The 17,927-nt window shown below is 44.7% G+C and overlaps 1 protein-coding gene and 1 long non-coding RNA gene across 9 annotated transcripts in view; one reads left to right on the forward strand and one right to left on the reverse strand.

The window, feature by feature from the left end:
- Positions 1–17,927, reverse strand: part of LAMA3 (laminin subunit alpha 3) — a 274,694-nt gene that overhangs the window by 13,861 nt on the left and 242,906 nt on the right. For all 8 annotated transcript variants that reach the window (XM_074022716.1, XM_074022718.1, XM_015440095.3 and 5 more), the window contains 6 exons: positions 12,513–12,630; positions 11,988–12,128; positions 9,709–9,848; positions 8,633–8,764; positions 6,984–7,137; positions 1,431–1,594 (listed from right to left, as the gene is read on the reverse strand). In XM_074022716.1, the coding sequence (XP_073878817.1) occupies positions 1,431–1,594; positions 6,984–7,137; positions 8,633–8,764; positions 9,709–9,848; positions 11,988–12,128; positions 12,513–12,630 (849 nt within the window). The remainder of the gene's footprint in view (positions 1–1,430; positions 1,595–6,983; positions 7,138–8,632; positions 8,765–9,708; positions 9,849–11,987; positions 12,129–12,512; positions 12,631–17,927) is intronic.
- Positions 730–2,413, forward strand: LOC141409049 (uncharacterized). Its single transcript, XR_012427243.1, has 2 exons — positions 730–874; positions 2,061–2,413. It is a non-coding gene; the product is annotated as an uncharacterized lncRNA (long non-coding RNA).

The following is a 17,927-nucleotide window of genomic DNA, read 5'->3' on the forward strand; positions in this document are numbered from 1 at the left end:
GACAATCTCCTCTCCTTCTGCCTTAGCTTCTACTAGCACAGTTTTGGAAAATGAGGGACCCCAACCAAGACTTTCCATGGGGCAGCTGGAGACGTGGAGCTGTCCACACAGGCTTTCTCCTTCAGAGCTCGGCATTCAGTCTCTCTCGGCCTTAGCCGCTCTCTGCCTGTGACGCAAGCTCACAGTTTACTGAGTGGGCTTCAAGGGCCAGCCTCCTTATAAGCTATGACCTCTCCTCCCTGCAAGAAAAGCATCCTCGAGCTCATTTAACTAACAGGAAAATTGAGGTCCAGAGAGAGGTAGCAATTTGCTAACATGCAAGACAGGCATAGACGGACAGCTTAGGCTTAGAGAAGTTAAACAGCCTGTGGCAGCCATGAAGTCGTGCTCCAAGAGAAGCTGCTGCAGGGAGCACAGCGGGGCTGCCATGCCCTAGGTCTTCAGTGACACTCGGGGGTATTAGAGCCAGGCCATTTATGGTCAACAATGAGCTCTTCTCAGAGATAATCTCTGCTTGGGGGACTGCAGGCACCTGGCTGAGACTGTTACAGCTGGACTGCGGCCTGAGGCCCTTCCTACCTGGCTCTGTCCTCCCTGTGCCCTCCCTTCACAGTGTCTGCAGGCCCACAGCCATCTGCGGGCTCTGCCTGCCCCCGTCCCTGTGCCCTTCTGGTCATCTTTCACAGGCTTCCCCACAATGAACCTCTTGCCCATCTAATCCCATCTTAGTGTCTGCGTCTCAGAGGAGCTGCCCTGGCACGTGGCCTGGAGTCACACAGCCAGTAAGTGTGAAGCAGGACTGAAAGCCAGATGCTAGAGCCAGGTCCTTTTAATCCCCGGGCAATTCTGTCTCTGGGAAAGCCATGAAGAACAGGTCAGTACCTTTCCATCTATGTCTCCTTCAAATCACCTGAAAATGACAAACCTTGTTTTTCTAATTTTTTCTGACATAATTAATATTTCTGCTCATTCCCTCCTCCCCAGAAGAGATGCAACTTGTTAGCACAAAAAGGCCAAATGTATTCTCTAAAAATGATCTATCTGGCACTGCATCTACCTAAAAAGAATTTTACTTTCACTACAGAATACAAGAAAAGAAAGGTGATTTATCATGGAAATAAACAGCAGCTTTAGAAAAAGAAAGTGTCATTCTTATTTTTAGAACACCATCAATTCTAAACCAGAGCTGAGCTGACTGCTTCAGCCTCTGAGCAGTATGCTGTCGTCACGTTTGCCTCCAGCTGTTGGGAAAGCACATGGCAGGCACTCATGCCCCCTGTCCTGTGCAGGCCAGCACCTCTTTGCACAAAAACGGTAGTGCCACCTTCATTAGAGACAGCTGCATGGTGTCATGGCAGTCAGACTTCCCTGCAGTGGAATCGCAGAGTCAGGTTCTGAGTTGGTGCTGGGGCAGGAAAGCTAAATAATACCTGGGTTTCAGCAGCTCCTGAGGAAGCTTGAATAGCAAGTGGCTGGTGGGAATGTCCCCAAACTGGAGGGCTCCATGATTGGCCTGGGTCCTGGGAAGTGGTGAACAGGCATCTTGCCACACCTTCATGCTCCTTGGGGAGGCCACTGGTGTGTCCTGCAACAGCTGCATGGGAAAAGAGCAACACAATGATCAGGGGAAAGAGTGAAGACTGCTTATCTTGCTAAGTACATTGCTTAATTTTCACCCTTGATCCTAAGCGAGGAATTCAGTAGGGCAATAGAAGGCCTGGGAAATGGTACCATGGGGATGGGAAGTGTCCACTGAGAGCCCTTCCTGTGGGTCACTGACTGGCATGGAGTGGGCAGAACGGAGATCTCCTTCTTTATTTAGCTCTTTAACTTTCCTGAAGCCAGATCCTCGCAATCCCCATCAGTGCCCTAGTGTGGCTTTGATTTGAGAGCATTTTGCCACCAGGAAGGTGTAAGACAGGGCTAGGAGGCAGCGGGCTCATTCTTTTGGGGTAAACAAAGTTTAGGAGAGTCTAAATACCCCCCTTTTCTCTCCCTCCTTCTTTGGGGAGCATGCATGTTATTCTCATCTTACACAAGTCTGGGTTCTTCTCTGACAGCTGCTGCACCTGGGACCAGTGGCTGCCTGGTGCCCCTTTCCACCACTGGGCATCGGAAGAACCGCAGTGCTGCTTGAGGGACCCAGCATTTGGCCACCAGCACTGAGACACCCACAGCCCGCCAGCGAAACATGGAGCTGCAAACCTGCGGCCATCTCCCCTAACAACCATTCACTTGGGCAGCAGGGCAGGTGAAAGGACCAAGATAGCAGGAGAGAGAGAGAAGGGAGGAGACCACATCCTGTCCCCACTTCCATCAGAGTGACTCATGCAGAGAAGTCTGAACTTTTGAATGGGACTGAGTTTTACTGCAGGAAAACAACCATAATAAATGTTAAATGTGACTAGGAAAATTGTTGGAAGTAACTGAGATTCCCCAGCCCTGCCCCTCTTTTCTCCACCGCAGAGCTCAGGTTCTGAACCGCCCATGTGCTTTTCACAAGCATTCAGAGCTCAGTGGGGATCTCCATCACTCAAAGCAAAGGGTGGGGATTCACCGTACTAGGGATTGGTTCAGAAATGAACATGTGACCCCTCCCTCCTGGCCAATGAGCCCTGAGAGGAAGTTGAAGGAGGGGCTTCTGATAAAGAATTCCATATTAGCACAAAGAGAAGCCCAGGCAGACTTGGTGCTTCTTGTGCTGGACAGTGTGGTGTGGATGCGATTCCCAGAAGCATGCAGGGTGAAGCCAAGAGAACCAAGAGGAAGCAGAGCCAGCTCCTGATGGGCCAGGCCTCAAGCCTCACCTACCCCTGCCTGGCTAACTGTGTGAGATTATTCTTATTGTTTAAGTCATTAACTTTGCAGTGAGTTTTCTGAATCAGCAGCTAAAGGCTTCCCAAAAGATTCACATTCCTTCAGGGGCGGGTTTTCTTCCCTGACCCATTTCCTGGATACAGTGCTCAGAATGCAAACTTGAAATCAGTTATTTAAAATGATGCTTGCACATTGCTGAATGGAGATGTTCTACCGTACCCAACAGAAACTTAAGTGAGTTATTTATATCAGCCAAACCTTGATCCTACTGAGATTAAAACCCAGCCTGGGCTTCTGCCTGGGACTCACACCAGTGGGCCTTGCTCCCTCTCTGGGAGTCTTCTCTGTGTGTCAGCGGCATGAGCATCAAGATGAACAGTTTTGAGAGATAGCCTTTGTCACCAAGTGTCCCTTAATTCTCTTAATGGCATCATCATACTTTAAGGCATCCAGGCTCAAAATCTTGGTCCTCATGGACACCCACCTCCCTGGCCTCTTTCATGCATTTTCTCATGTCCTACTCTTCTTCTGTGTGACGTATTTTGTTTCCACTCCTTCCTTTTCATTTCTAGTGCCTATGCCCTGAAAGTCAGCCCTGACTTTCTCTTTTTTTTTTTTTTGCTTTTGAGATGGAGTCTCACTCTGTTGCCCAGGCTGGAGTGTAGTGGTGTGATCTCAGCTCACTGCAACCTCCACCTCCCGGGTTCAAGTGATTCTCCTGCCTCAGCCTCCCCATTGGCTGGGATTACAGATGCCTGCCACCAAGCCTGGCTAATTTTTGTATTTTAAGTAGAGATGGGGTTTCACCATGTTGGCCAGGCTGGTCTTGAACTCCTGACCTCAGGTGATCTGCCTGCCTCGGCCTCCCAAAGTGCCGGGATTACAGGTGTGACCCACTGTGCCCAGCCAGCCCTGACTCATGCCTGGACGATTGCAGTAGCTTGCCAATCTGACTCCATGGCTCTAGAACTTTCCTACACCAAACCATCCCACCGGCTGCAGCCAGCTTAGTAATCTTTAATCTTTTCAACTGCTTACAGGACTCCTTTCAATAATGTTACACTGACTATAGCAAAATGCCCAACTGATGTAGGTCATATGATGCTTGCCTGATCTGGCTCCAGGGTGTGATTCCAGTTTACCTCTCTCTAGTCTCCTTTCTCCATCCAATTTCCCACTGTTCACCAGGCTCTCTGGGCCTGTAGAGGCCACATGATGTGGTCTGAAGAGCACATTCTTTGTGCTTAAGTTTGAATCTTGTGCTCTTCTTGTGCTTCTGGGAATTACATCCTCACTACACTGTCCAGCACAAAAAGCATGGATTCTACCCAGGTTTCTCTTTGTGCTAATATGGAATTCTTTATCAGAAGCCCCACCCTCAACTTCCTCTCAGGGCTCATTGTCCAGGAGGGAGGGGCCACATGTCCATTTCTGAGCCAGCCCCTAGGAAGGTGAATCCCCCCCCTTCGCTTTGACTGATGGAGATCCCCACGGAGCTCTGAGCGCCTGGGAGAAGAGCACGTTCTTTGTGCTTAAGAGTCTTAAGTTTGAATTCTGACTCTACCATGTACTGACAGGGTGCTTTTTGGCAACTTTTTTTTTTTTTAACCTCTTAAACACTCCATTTCCTGGCCTGTAAGGTTGGTATTTTATTCTGCTCTCAGAGGAGTGTGTTGAGAAGGGAGAAAGAGAGTGTGAAGTCAGTCTGGTGAGGATGCATGCAGCACGTCTTGCACCCGTGAGTCCCAGCCACATCCTGCCTCCGGCTTTGGGCTTCTGCTCGGGCGGCAACAATATTCACTCAGCTAAATTCAACCCACACTCCAGCCCCAGCTCCTGGGTCACCTCCTCCAGAAGAAGCCTCCTGATTCCCATGGCAGGAAAATTCCTGCCGCACCACTCCTGCAGCATCGTATCCTTTCATGTAGGTTTTCATTAGTGTGCATAGTAATAATTAGCATTTAATGCATACTTACTATGTGCCAGGCACTTTTCTAAGTGTTTTGTGTTTATTACTTCATTTAATCCTCACATCAACATCATGAGGTATTACCATTATGTATCTTCATTTACATTGGAGCAAATAGACCCAGAGAGAGGTTTAATAATTGTGCAAGAGGCCGGGCGCGGTGGCTCAAGCCTGTAATCCCAGCACTTTGGGAGGCCGAGACGGGTGGATCACGAGGTCAGGAGATCGAGACCATCCTGGCGAACACCGTGAAACCCCGTCTCTACTAAAAAAATACAAAAAAACTAGCCGGGCGAGGTGGCGGGCGCCTGTAGTCCCAGCTACTCGGGAGGCTGAGGCAGGAGAATGGCGTAAACCTGGGAGGCGGAGCTTGCAGTGAGCTGAGATCTGGCCACTGCACTCCAGCCCGGGCTACAGAGCGAGACTCCGCCTCAAACAAACAAACAAACAAACAAAAATAAATAAATAGATAAATAAATAATTGTGCAAGATCACATACCTGATAAATGGTAAAGCCGGATGCAAACCCAGGAAGTCTGGCCCCAGAGTCCAGTACTTAACCACTAAGCTGTGCTGTATTCTCTCTGCTACTGGGCAGAGACTAATGTCCTATTTCATCTAAACCGGGGGCTTACACAAAACAGGCGGAAATGAAATAGTGTATTCGCCAATGTTTTCCACATCAATAGCCCCAGTCCCACCCCATCTGCTGAAGCCCATGCAGAGACTCCTGACAGTCTCCCACCAGATTTCTGCACCTGGGTGTCCTGCAGGTTCTTGTCACTCAATACACCACAAACTCCATTCATTCTCTTTTCCTCCAAATATCTGTCCTTCTCCGTCTCCATGGAGAGGACATCTCCATCCATCCAATAACCCAGACCGGGTGCCTCAGAATTATTTTAACTCCTGCCTCTCCCTTGTCTTCCCAATTCGATTATTGTCTGAGTCATGTGTATTCTATCTTGTAAATAGATTTGAATCCATTTGCTCTCTCCAGTTCACCATCACTGGGCTAATTTAGTCTCTCAATAACTTTCAGCCTTACAATGAAAAAATGAATATATGACTTCATTTCTGATGGGGCAATGCTAAAGATATTCCCATAATGGGAAAATGACAGCCCTTCTGGATTTATGAAGTATATTTCTTCTTAATAGCATAAAACATGTATTTTATTAGGTATTATCTGTTCATGCCCTCCCAAATCATTGTGCAGTGGGGAAATATTGGTAGAGAAGCAGCATGTGGTTGACATTAAGTGGAAAGTGTGTTGAACAGGAGCACATAGCTCTCAAGAGGCCACGGGCTCCTGGGTTGGAACGCCAATTCCACCTTCCACCTGCGGGAGCTTGGGCAGAATTGCTTACCTTTCTATACTGCAGCATAAGGTTAATGAAGGATTTGGTAAGAAAATCCCCTTCGAGTGCATAGTGCAGTGCCTGGCAGATCCAAGGTGCCCACTGTTATCCATTAACCATATTAATTGTAACCTCAAGCCTGGGAAAGTTACATTGTTGACCTTCAGCAGAGCAAGGTGCTCCTTAAGCCCTGATCCTGTGTTCAATTCATCACAGTGTTCTGCTCCTCCAAATAAGGAGTTTCATTTCCTCTCAATCCCTCTCAGTGCTGTACTTCAGAATCACCTGGGGAGCTTCACAAACTACCAATACGCCCACTCCACGAGCATCTGACTTAATTGGGTCGGATGCAGCCTAAGCATTGGGAGTTAAAGCTCCCCAGGTGTTTCTAGTCTGCAGTCAAGGGTATGCCACATTGGTTTTGACAAGGCCCAGATGTATGGGTGTATCTTGTCATAGGAGTTGCATCAGAGTAGAGGGGAAGTCTGTGGGCAGGAAGAGGAGCACGGCCCTTATATTCTATAGAAAAACACAGGACCTGCTGGGGACACAGCAGACATGTTAAAACAGCAAGACATCAGCTATAGAAATTAAGAAACCTAAGTCATGGCTTTGTTCGGTGAGTGCAAAACTTGCCAACTTCTCATCAAGATGCAAAATAAAAGCTAAAAAGAAAACCACTTTGACATTTTGGTGTGATTCAACTGTTGATAACCCATCAATCCCACTTCATGGATTGGTGATCTATCACCCCCTTCCCCAGTCTCTCCCACAGGGCAGGCTCAGGGGAATCCTCCAGGGAGGAGGGAAACCCAGGGTTAGGTTTGGACACTTACCTGATTGATACGGAAAGTCTTGGCCTTGTTAAACCTGGTAGAACCCTGAAGCAACATTAGAAAAGGTGGTTTGTTTAAACTGCAGCCTCCCAGGGACACATCTCTCTTGAGGGAGTTACTGGCCAAATCTAGGACTTCGGGACTCAGTGATAACCTGGAAAAAGGGCAGAAATGAAAGATGCTGCCAAACTTGGACATGTCGAGGAAGACCCGCTGGTCGAGAGAGCTCATTTCAAAAACTACATGTTTTGGGCATGAAGAGGGGTTGGTTAATGGGTACAAAAATGCAGTTAGATAGAAGGAATATGATCTAGTGTTTGGTAGCACAATAGGGTGACTCAAGTTAACGATGATTTATTGTCTAATTTAAAATAGCTAGAGGAGAAGATTTGGAATGTTCCCAACACAAAGAGCATGACGAATGCTTGAAATGAAGCACATTCCAGTTACCCAGATTTGATCATTACACATTGTAGGCCTGTATCAAAATATCACATGTATCCCACAAATATGTATTAATACAACGGTTATGTAGCAATACTTTTTTTTAAATTACACATTCTTATGGTCATGGTTCCTAGGGAAACTTTCCTCTCCTACTTTAATATCACCTCCAGAAGCCAGCGAGGAGCCCAAGAAACTTTTATTGACTCGGGATTGTGGCAGGATTGTGGGAGGGCTGAGATACTATAGTTCTTTCTTTGAAATGGGTGTCACATGGAAATACAAAAGTAAAATATGCACAGAGGGGGAAGATGGGCTCTGGATGATACTGAATGATGGTAAATATAAGGAAACTTCAGAGGTGAGTTTATGGAAGGATTTGTCCGACTATGAGGAGGAAAGTCTTGGACAAATGTGCTTTATCTCACAATTCTTGTCCAAGCCTTATCATGGCAGTAAGCTGTTGCTGACAACCCCTGTGCCTTCCCCATCCCTCCCATTTCCTGCTCCAGTCCCTGAATTAGATGTTCAAGGAAGATGTTTCATCAACCAGGAGGAGAATGAGAACTCTAAGCCTCACCCTGGCCAAGGAGGATGGAGCCCTGATGGGTGGGAGGCTCCCTGTCATGGTAGCCTGAGAATTCCAGCCTGAGGTTCATAGCCAGAACCAGGCCCTCTCCTTACCCTGGAGAAGATTTTGCCTCTTATCTAAAAACAATCATTTTGCATCAAAAGAAAATATGTAAACACATGCATGCAAGCCCCAAGCGCTACTCTCTCTCTATTCAATATCACGTTCAACATTGTGGTGATTTGGCTTCCTAGCACAGCACTGGTCCATGCAATTCCTTGGCCCTGAAAACCATGGAGAGCTGATTAAATCTAATTGCACAATCTTGATTATAATGCAATAAAATTTCAGTGAATACTTTTCAGGGCCATAATCTGAAGTTAATTTTAATGAGGCCTTTCCCAAGGTTACATGCCAAAGCTGCTCCTCCAAAGGGAGGCCGGGCCCAGGGGTTTTTTGTGGATTTGTTTTTTAATGGATGTATCTGGCCAAAGATGGCATTTTGAAAGACTGTGGCATGTGGGCCTCATGCAGCACACGTTGACAAAGCTGACTTTGTTAACTGGACCAAAGAGATACCCTTCCCATGGGCAGGCCATTCTCATCAGTTACCCACAAAGACAGGATCACCTACCTCTGGACAAAAACATTGCTGATACAACCCTCAAAATTGCTCCCGCCCAGACGCAGAGACTGCTGGGAACTTGAAATGCGATTTAGCCTTTGGTTATTTCTCAGAGGCTGGTCATCGATGAGAAGCCGTAGTCTAAAAGGGAAGAAAAGCAAATCAAGGGTGAGAACTGCTGGATAAAAGGGCCCTTGCCATGTGGCCAACTCACTGTCTATGACTCAGACTCAATATTTGTTATCTAAAATAACTAGCGAAACTAGACTTTATTAAGAGCATTACAATTTTTTGCATGTATTTTGCACATAACATTTTTATTAAAATGGGTGTATCTTGCCAAAGATGACATTTTGAAAGACCGTGGTATGAGAGCCTCATGTACAGAAAGTGCGCAGACTATATGTGTTCAGCTCAACGAATTTTTGCAACAGAAATACACCAACATTACCAGCACCCGATAAAGAAACAAAACAGAGTAGCACCCCAGGAACCCTGTTGTGCATTCCCTTTAACTCTGTAGCCTCCCTCCCTCTATCCTGAATTCTGATGGAATGGATTAGTTCTTGCCTGTTTTTGAACTTTATACAAAGGAAATTATATGAGATGAACTTTTACGGGTGACTCAATGTTTTCCACATTATGTTTGTGAGGGTCATTCATGTCATTATATACAGTTCTAGATCCTTCTTTCTCATTGCTATATAGCATTCCATTTTGAATATACCACAATTTATCCATCCAACTGATTTATTTTTTAAATTTGATTTATTTACATTTTATTTTATTTTTCTTAGAGACATGGTTTTACTATGTTTCCCAGGCTGGTCTTGAACTCTTGACCTCAAGCAATGTTCTTGCCTCAGCCTCCTTAGTTGTTAGGATCACAGACACGAGCCACCATGTGTGGCAATTTATTTTTTTATGAAGAAATTGATATGGAATAAGGAAGAAGGACAAGACTTATTAGTAAAGTATTTTTGGCATCAAGGACAAATATTTTGCAAAAAGATACCGGAAAATTCCATTAAATGAAAGAGAGTAAAACTCACTCACAGCTCTGACAGAAGTATTATTCCACTTACCCAGAGTTGTCGCTTATTACAGATACATAGTGCAGCAAACCATCCATATACGTCTGTGGAGATTTAAAAATTGGGCTGCCGCTATCCCTGGTGCTCAATTCAATGTGACCATCTTCCAGAGTGACCTGCAGGGTGCTTGTCTGAAATCATCATAGAAAATACCCATCAACTAATTTGCATTTAAGGATTATGCCTGTATCCGTACTGAATTTATCATCCAAACCATGTATAAAACAATCAGGATGTTTTGACCCAAATGCTTTGAGTTTGCTTTTTGCTCTAACGATTATTTTTTGCATATTTGACTCCATGTTTATAAATAGACAAATCTTATGCAAATTATGCCAACACTGATGAATTTGCCAAAAACATTTTTTGGACCTACATTCATTAAGCCAATTTAATTTCTCAATCGACTATACAAAACAGTTAAACCATTTCTAAATTTTTCTATTTTATCTTATTATCATTATTATTTGAGACAGAGTCTTGCTGTCTTGCATAGGCTAGAGTACAGTGGCACTCTCCCAGGCTCAAGCGATCCTCCCACCTCAGCCTCCTGAGAAGCTGGGGCCACGGGTGCACACCACCACAGCCAGCTAAGTTTGTAATTTTTTGTAGATACAGGATTTCACTGTGTTCCCTAGGTTGGTCTCAGACACCTGGGCTCAAGAGATACTGCTGGCTTGGCCTCCCAAGGTGCTGGGATTACAGGTGTGAGCCATCATGCCCAGCCTAAATTTTTCTATTTTTATTTTTCTTTTGCTGAAGTTATTTCTATCAGGATCAATTCATTGCTAAATAAATTTTACAGCAAAGACTTGATTCCTTAATTTTTAATATAAGAATATTACAATGATTTCTTCTCTTCAGTCATTATAAATTTTTTACTTCCTAGTCATTATTTCTGGGAAGTTCAATTCTCCATGTCAAACTCTGAAGATCTAAATTTTGGCAAGATAATTTGACTCTTCCTGTCAATCATTAATTTTAAAAATGTGCAATCTCAGCACTTGTCATTTCAATTTTGTTCATGTTTTTTCTACCAAGTATAATTTCTGCAGTTTTCAACAAGATGTGATTCTTTGGTAAGATTTCAGTCTAAAACAAGTTTTACAGTGTGTGGTTATAGCCATTGTTGATTTTACTTTGTGTTAACTTTTTTTCAATTGGCAATATTCATTATGAATTGCATAAAATAATGCTGACTTATATGTATCTTTAGCTAACCCATTATGAAATTGAGGGCAACGTCCCTATGCTATTTCCAGGATTCCCCCATTGTCCAGGGTGGATCTAATCTTTTGCTAACCTAATTCTTCCCTCTGCTCTTGATCATTTTGTGAATTGTGTACTAAGTGTTCCTATATGTGGCAGAGGAAACAAGTGTCGGGTATCATAAGAGCTAGATCAAAACATCCTGCTTTCATGGAAAAGCCACCCCCACAGTCTAAGTGTCAGCATGTGCTTCTTTAGGGCTCATTTTAAAAGTAAGACCTCAGGGACTGGTGAGCAAGCCACCAAGAGAGGGGCGGCCTTCCTAATATTACAGAGCCACAGAGTCGGCCACCGTCTATTTTCTTAACAGATACTAGAATTCTGTTGTGCTCTGCAATCCTAAAGAAACAAATTCAGAAATAATCACACTCTACTTCTATTTAAAAATTCCACTAATTCCACAAATACTCATTTCTAAATATTAGATGACTTCTATACCTACATAACCACACTAGCTAAATCCACTTACGTTACAGAGGGTACCTCCTTGTGGAAGAGAATTTATGTGGCTCTGTTGTACATGACGAAAGAGCAAAGGATCTTATTTTCTACAATTCCCCAGGTATAAATATTGTCCAACTAGCTGCTGCTGCAAAAAGGCAGTCTAGAGAGCTGCCTTTTATGCAATCAAAATGGAATCATAGGGACACACTCTGATTTTCCTTCTGAGCTCTGAAACTTTAAGCTACATTATTAACTGCAGTAGTTATAATCCACCTTAACTCTTATTATAAAATATACCTGAAAAGAATAAAAATGAGTCTGCGAATACACACAAATGCAACTCTGTAAATTATAATGTTACTTTCTAAACCTGATTTATTTGAGGACCTACCCCAGAGTGGGGAATAATGTTCATGGTTGAACTATACAATAGCATTTACTGTGTGATGATAGAAAAAATGTCCAACTCCACCACTTTCAAAATCTCTCTATTGTTTTTAACATCAAACTTTGAGTCAGGTTCAAATCTTGTTTGATATTAATGCACTATTTCATACCCATGTTTGATGACTTAATAATATGCCACTGGGTTGAAAAGTCTGAAATCCAAATGAGGCCTGAAAGTGGTCAGTAAGCGGTGAGCCCAGATTAGTGAAACTCAATTGTCCTCCTCTGGAGAATGAGGCAGATCGCACAAGCTGAAATGCAAACATGGAATAAATTACTGGCATTGTAATCATTTCTTGGCTGAAATATAGTACCTTACCCGATCTCACTTTACCCAAACTGATTAATGTGATTTATGTAGCCTCAGAAAGAAAGAGAGCTTACTTTGCTGCATGATAAGTCAGCAATCATCTGTAAGTTTTCATGTATATCGTTGGCCTTCCTACTTTCCTACAAATTTAATGTGCAAACCTGCAAAGGTTCAGCACCTTGCAAACACATGGGGAGTGCATATGAGCCAGTTCACTATAACACCGTGTGCTACCAGAAAGAAGTCAAAAGTTACTGTGTTAATGGATACAGAAGGCGGGTTGGCTGAGAAGCACTCCTTCACGAAGTTCTGAACCTTCACTTACCTTCCAGTCTTCCGAGCACTTTTTGGTTACTCCCACAGTATCGTTCAATCTAACGACACCACTGGTTTTCTTCAAATTTTTCATGCAGCCTCGGAAAGCAGGCGTAGAAATGTTAAATCTGATTAGGAACACAAATAAAAGGAAGAGATGCATCATGCCAGGCTCACATGAAATCAGAGCTGAAACGCTGTGCTCTTTAGTACTTTTCACCCATACACGAGTATGTGTTTTATGTTTATCCTTTCTCATGGGATTCCCATAATGCCACTTATTTTATGATGCTGGGAGAACCGACTTCCTTTCTGTGGAAGTTTACATTCTCAGCTTTAAAAATGCAGACAACAATGTTAACAGAAGAATGGCCAGCGGCTGCAAAAGGTACAAAGACAGAGAAGATGCACAATATCTAGAACTTCCTGTCCCTCTCCAAGGAGTCACGGCATTGCACGGTGGACAGGACATGTCTTAATAAGTTAATAGATGATATATGATATACGTATATATAAATAAAGTAATCAATCATTTATAGGAAGCAGGAATGCTCTAGAAAACTTTTTGCTCTTTTTTTCTGTTCACTGTTAAGTTAGCCACTGTAAAGTCAGAAGAAACAAAGTGTTACTTTTTGGTTCTATTCAGTTATGAAAAATGTAGCTTGACTTAATGAGTGCCAAGCTGAAACAATGGAACACATTGTCCAGGTTCATATGCTGCTGTGTCTACCACCTCCTACCTGTGGGGCCTGGGCAACGGGTTATTGCCAGGATTAAAATAATTAACGGGCCGGGTGGGGTGGCTCATGCCTGTAATCCCAGCACTTTGGGAGGCCAAGTCAGGTGGATCACTTGAGGTCAGGTGTTCGAGACCAGCCTGGTCAACATGGTGAAACCTTAACTCTACTAAAAACACAAAAATTAGCTGGGCATGGTGGCAGGCACCTGTAGTCCCAGCTACTCGGGAGCTGAGGTTGGAGAATCACCTGAACCTGGGAGGCGGAGGTTGCAGTGAGTCGAGATCATACCACCATACTCCAGCCTGAGCGACAGAGTGAGACTCTGTCTCAAAAAACAAAAACAAAAACAAAAAAAACAAGTTAACGTACAGCAAGAGCTTGCAGCAGTGCATGGCACCTGGGCGTGGGAATGCTCAGCAGGGGTTTCTGAGAGGCAAAATTGTGCTGCTGTGGACCAGCCAAATTGCCTGGGTTCAAGTTCCGTCCCTGCTAATTGAACAGGCAACTTCTCTGTGCCTCTGTTTCCTCATTTAGACAATGGGAATATGTGAGTCTGTTTCATAGGGTTGTCATAAGTCTAATGTGTAACACACTCAAACAGTGCTTTATACAGAGTAAGGACTCAATGTGAGATCGTCAAGTTAGTAACTACTCCCATATTACCGTTCTTATATAATGAGAGCAATTTCTAAAGCAGCTCTTTCTAAATGGTCCCATGGCACTTCCCCTTTGATTTGACTTCTGGATCTGTCTGGAGCTGAATGTGCATAAAGCATTCACACACATGAACTAACTGAAGTCCAGGCAAATATTTGTGTTTCTTAAACAAATGATGTCCTAAGAAAACCCAAAGCTGATTTCATTCTAAATCCCTAATGCAGCTTACTTTTCTAAACGGAAAGGTGTCTGCATTCATTTTAACCCAATTCGTTAGAAACAGTTGGGCTATATGTAATAGGCCTACAATTAAATTTCATTAAAAGGAAAAGAAAGAAACAAATCTTCACTGGCATTACAGTATGAGCCTAATCATTTTATAAAGATGGCCTTTTGTCTCAGAAGAGGAGGAGGGTTCATTTTCATTCCTGGAGCTTGCCTATTTATACATGGTTTTAGGTCCATTCTTCTTTGGGTTTCAACATATCTCTTGGACAGCAACATTCCAGATGTCCCTCTCTCCATAGATTATTGGTCAAAGAAAGATGGTTGCAGGAAAGTAAAATAGTGGGAGAGAAAGGCAGTTAACAGACACAGACCACCTATTTTGCACAAAGCTCTAAGAATACAACTTACAATAACATTTTGAGGGAGGTATTTTCTCTTTTATATTATTTTACTTTATTTTAAGTTCTAGGATACATGTGCAGGAAGGACAGGTTTCCTATCTAACATTTATTGAGCACTGACCATGTGCTGACCTCTGCTAATTCCTTTACACTCTTTGAATCTTCCAACCACGCTAAGATAGGCAGCTACTGTGCCCTTATTACAGATGTAGCAATGAGGCATTGAGAGGCTAAGGCCTTGCCTAAGGTCACACAGCTGGTAAGTGGCAGAGCTGGGGTCTGTACTGTCAGTGTGTCACACAGGTTAGTGAGGCTTGAAGCCCTTGCTTTTTACGCTTACAGTTGGTATTCCTGCAGCACTTGGAAGTGCCTCGTGCCTTCTTCTTCTAGAAGAGTTACCTACAGCAGAAGTGTTAAAACGGAAGAGATTCACTTCCACTATTCCTGGGGCGATTCTTGTTACTTGGGTTACCTGAGGACCCACAGTTCTACATTTACTCCAGGATGCAGGGTCTGAACATCCTTGCTAGAGGAATGTCATTGCACTGGGGCATGAATTGCTGTGTTAGCGGGTTCCTGCATTGGGGTATTTATGTATACTTTGGGCCAATCTGTCCACAGAAGCTTAGCCAGCTCCATGGCTGCTGCAGGCCAACTTCAGGGAGCAAAAAGAACAAAAGGCAGCCCTAACCTCAGTGTTGGGTACTTAGTCGATGTTCAGTAGATTTTTGATTGATTTTTACTTTGTGGATCATTTTCATTTTAGTGTTTATTATCATACTCTGTAAACAATGGTGTAGGTCCTCAAGAAAAATGTCCTCATTGGTGTCAGATCCTTTGGCATTACCAGGGATGACTTGCTCTTCTCCTGGTAAGGAGATGGGATTAACAGAATGATTTCTGATTATGATCCGAAACAGGCCATTCCAAGATCTGGGTCCCCATTCCCAGAAGAAACACTATAGTGAGAGGGGGAAGAAACAAACTACGCACAAAATCCCTTGAGCAAAGCTGAGTTCGTGATTACACCTGCTTGCTTTGCTCCACCTTAAGTTTGAGAACTTGTCTAAAAGGTCCCTCCATTTATGCCGGCACCAGAACACCTCCCTGGTCTGGAAGAGTCGGCTGGTTGCCCCTACAGAGCCTGGCTGTGGATTACCCATGGAACTCCTCTGTGCCCGCCCCACCTCCCAGTGACTCATGCCCAGTGGCAGTTTCAGGAATCTCTGGGCCACCAAAGACTCCACCAGAGGGATGAGGCAAGGCCCAGAACAGCTGACTATTCCTTAGCATTTCGCTTTTGAGAGAGTGAAGGGCCACTGAAATCTTTTGACTGGCCTCTATCTCCTGCATTTTCCATGTTCCCGTGATTTTAATAAAAAGTCAAAATATAGGCCAGGCATGGTGGCTCACGTCTGTAATCCTAGCACTTTGGGAGGCAGAGGCAGGTGGATCACCTGAGGTCAGGAGTTCGAGACCAGCCAGACCAACATGGCAAAACCCCATCTCTATTAAAAATACAAAATTAGCCGGGCATGGTGGCAGGCACCTGTAATCCCAGCTACTCGGGAGGCTGAGGCATGAGAATTGCTTGAACCCGGGAGGTGGAGGTTGCAGTAAGCTGAGATTACGCCGTTGCACTCCAGCCTGGGCAACAAGAGCGACACCCCGTCTCAAAAAAAAAAAAAAAAAAAAAAAGTCAAAGTATAAACTTATCCAGAAAAAAGGAAGCAGTCCCTTGTTTGGAGGATCCCAAAATAAGTTACAAAGAAAATTCTGGGCCAGGCGCGGTGGCTCACACCTGTAATCACAGCATTTTGGGAGGCCGAGGTGGGTAGACTGCCTGAGCTCAGGAGTTCGAGACCAGCCTGGCCAATATGGGGAAACCCCGTCTCTGCTAAAAATATAAAAATTAGCCAGGCATGGTAGCACACGCCTGTAATCCCAGCTACTCAGGAGGCCGAGGCAGGAGAATCACTTGAGCTCAGGAGGCCGAGGCTACAATGAGCCAAGATGGCGCCACTGAACTCCAGCCTGGGCGACACAGCAAGACTCTGTCTCAAAAAAAAGAAAGAAAATTCTGGACTGGGCACAGTGGCTCACGTCTGTAACCCCAGAATTCTGGGGGTGGGAGGATCACTTGAGGCTAGGAGTTTGAGACCAGCCTGGGCAACACAGCAAGACCCCATCTCTACAAAGAATTGTTTTAAAAAAGCAAATTATTTATATGCATCTCTATATCTATATATTTCTTTAATGCATGGAGATGAAAAGGCAAATAAAGGTTGAGTGTGAATTAACCTAAAGTTTTGCTGAGCCAAAACCAAAGCCACCTCTTTTGTGGTTCTACCTACTGCCCTTTTCTAGAAAACCTGGATTGACTGGCATCCACATCACTGTCTAGCGGCCTTGCGTTAATATCATGCAAACACAAACCACCCACCAATGGGTTCCATATTGGCTCAGTTTGAGAATTCCTCCTGGCTCTGGGTAAGCCCACTGGCCTCCGCTACCTCAATGACTACATGGCCCAGGCTTCATTTACCCTTCTCCAGACTGGCCTCCTTTCCAGAGGCCCAGGCCGTTTTGTGCACCTGCTTGTGGGCATCTCCACCTGGCTGTGTCTCAGGCTCCTGGACTAAGCCTGTCGCAGACTTAACTTGTCACCCCACTCCTCCACTGGTGTGTTCCATCTGCCAAGGGCTTAGCCAAAAACGAGGCATCATTCTTGACTGCTTTTCCCCTTTATTCCCCAACCCAAGCCATTGTGCAGTGCTGCCCGTTCGCCCAGGTTCCTAAATATATTTGGAACCTGATCCCTGTTGCTCACCTGCACAGCCACTCCTTGGGCCAGGTCACCCTCATCACTCACCTCTGTTAATACACTCGGCCTCCAGCCACTCTACCTGCCTCTGCCCTGCACTAGAGTGAGCTACTGAAAACCGTAATTTGGTCATGGCCTTTCTCGGCTGAAGTCTCTCCAATGGCTCCTTACTGTGACTTTCAAGGTACTCTGTGGTCAGGCCCCTGCTGCCCACATCAGCCCTATGGGGCATCCCTATCCCACTTCCTGCTGTACTCCAGCTCTTCGCAAGTTCATGCTTTCTCTATCCAGCTTTGGTGCTTCACATACACTGACTGCTAGCATCTCTCAGGTCCTAGCTGGAGGTCACTTTCCTGATGGTCCCAACTGGATTTAGGTTCCCTCCTGGCTTCTGTCAGCACCCTGAGCTTCCTCCTACACACGTCATGTTCTCCTGTAGTGACTGTCTCTCTTCTGCTCTTCTCCAGGCTCCACCCTGCTCACTGTTGTCTCCTTGGCACCTGTCACTCTGCCTGAGGCCCATTAGGCACTCAGTAAATCCTGTGTAATGAATGAATACGTGGTAACTCTCACAC

Source organism: Macaca fascicularis, chromosome 18, assembly GCF_037993035.2.
Source record: "Macaca fascicularis isolate 582-1 chromosome 18, T2T-MFA8v1.1".
Lineage (NCBI taxonomy): Eukaryota > Metazoa > Chordata > Mammalia > Primates > Cercopithecidae > Macaca > Macaca fascicularis.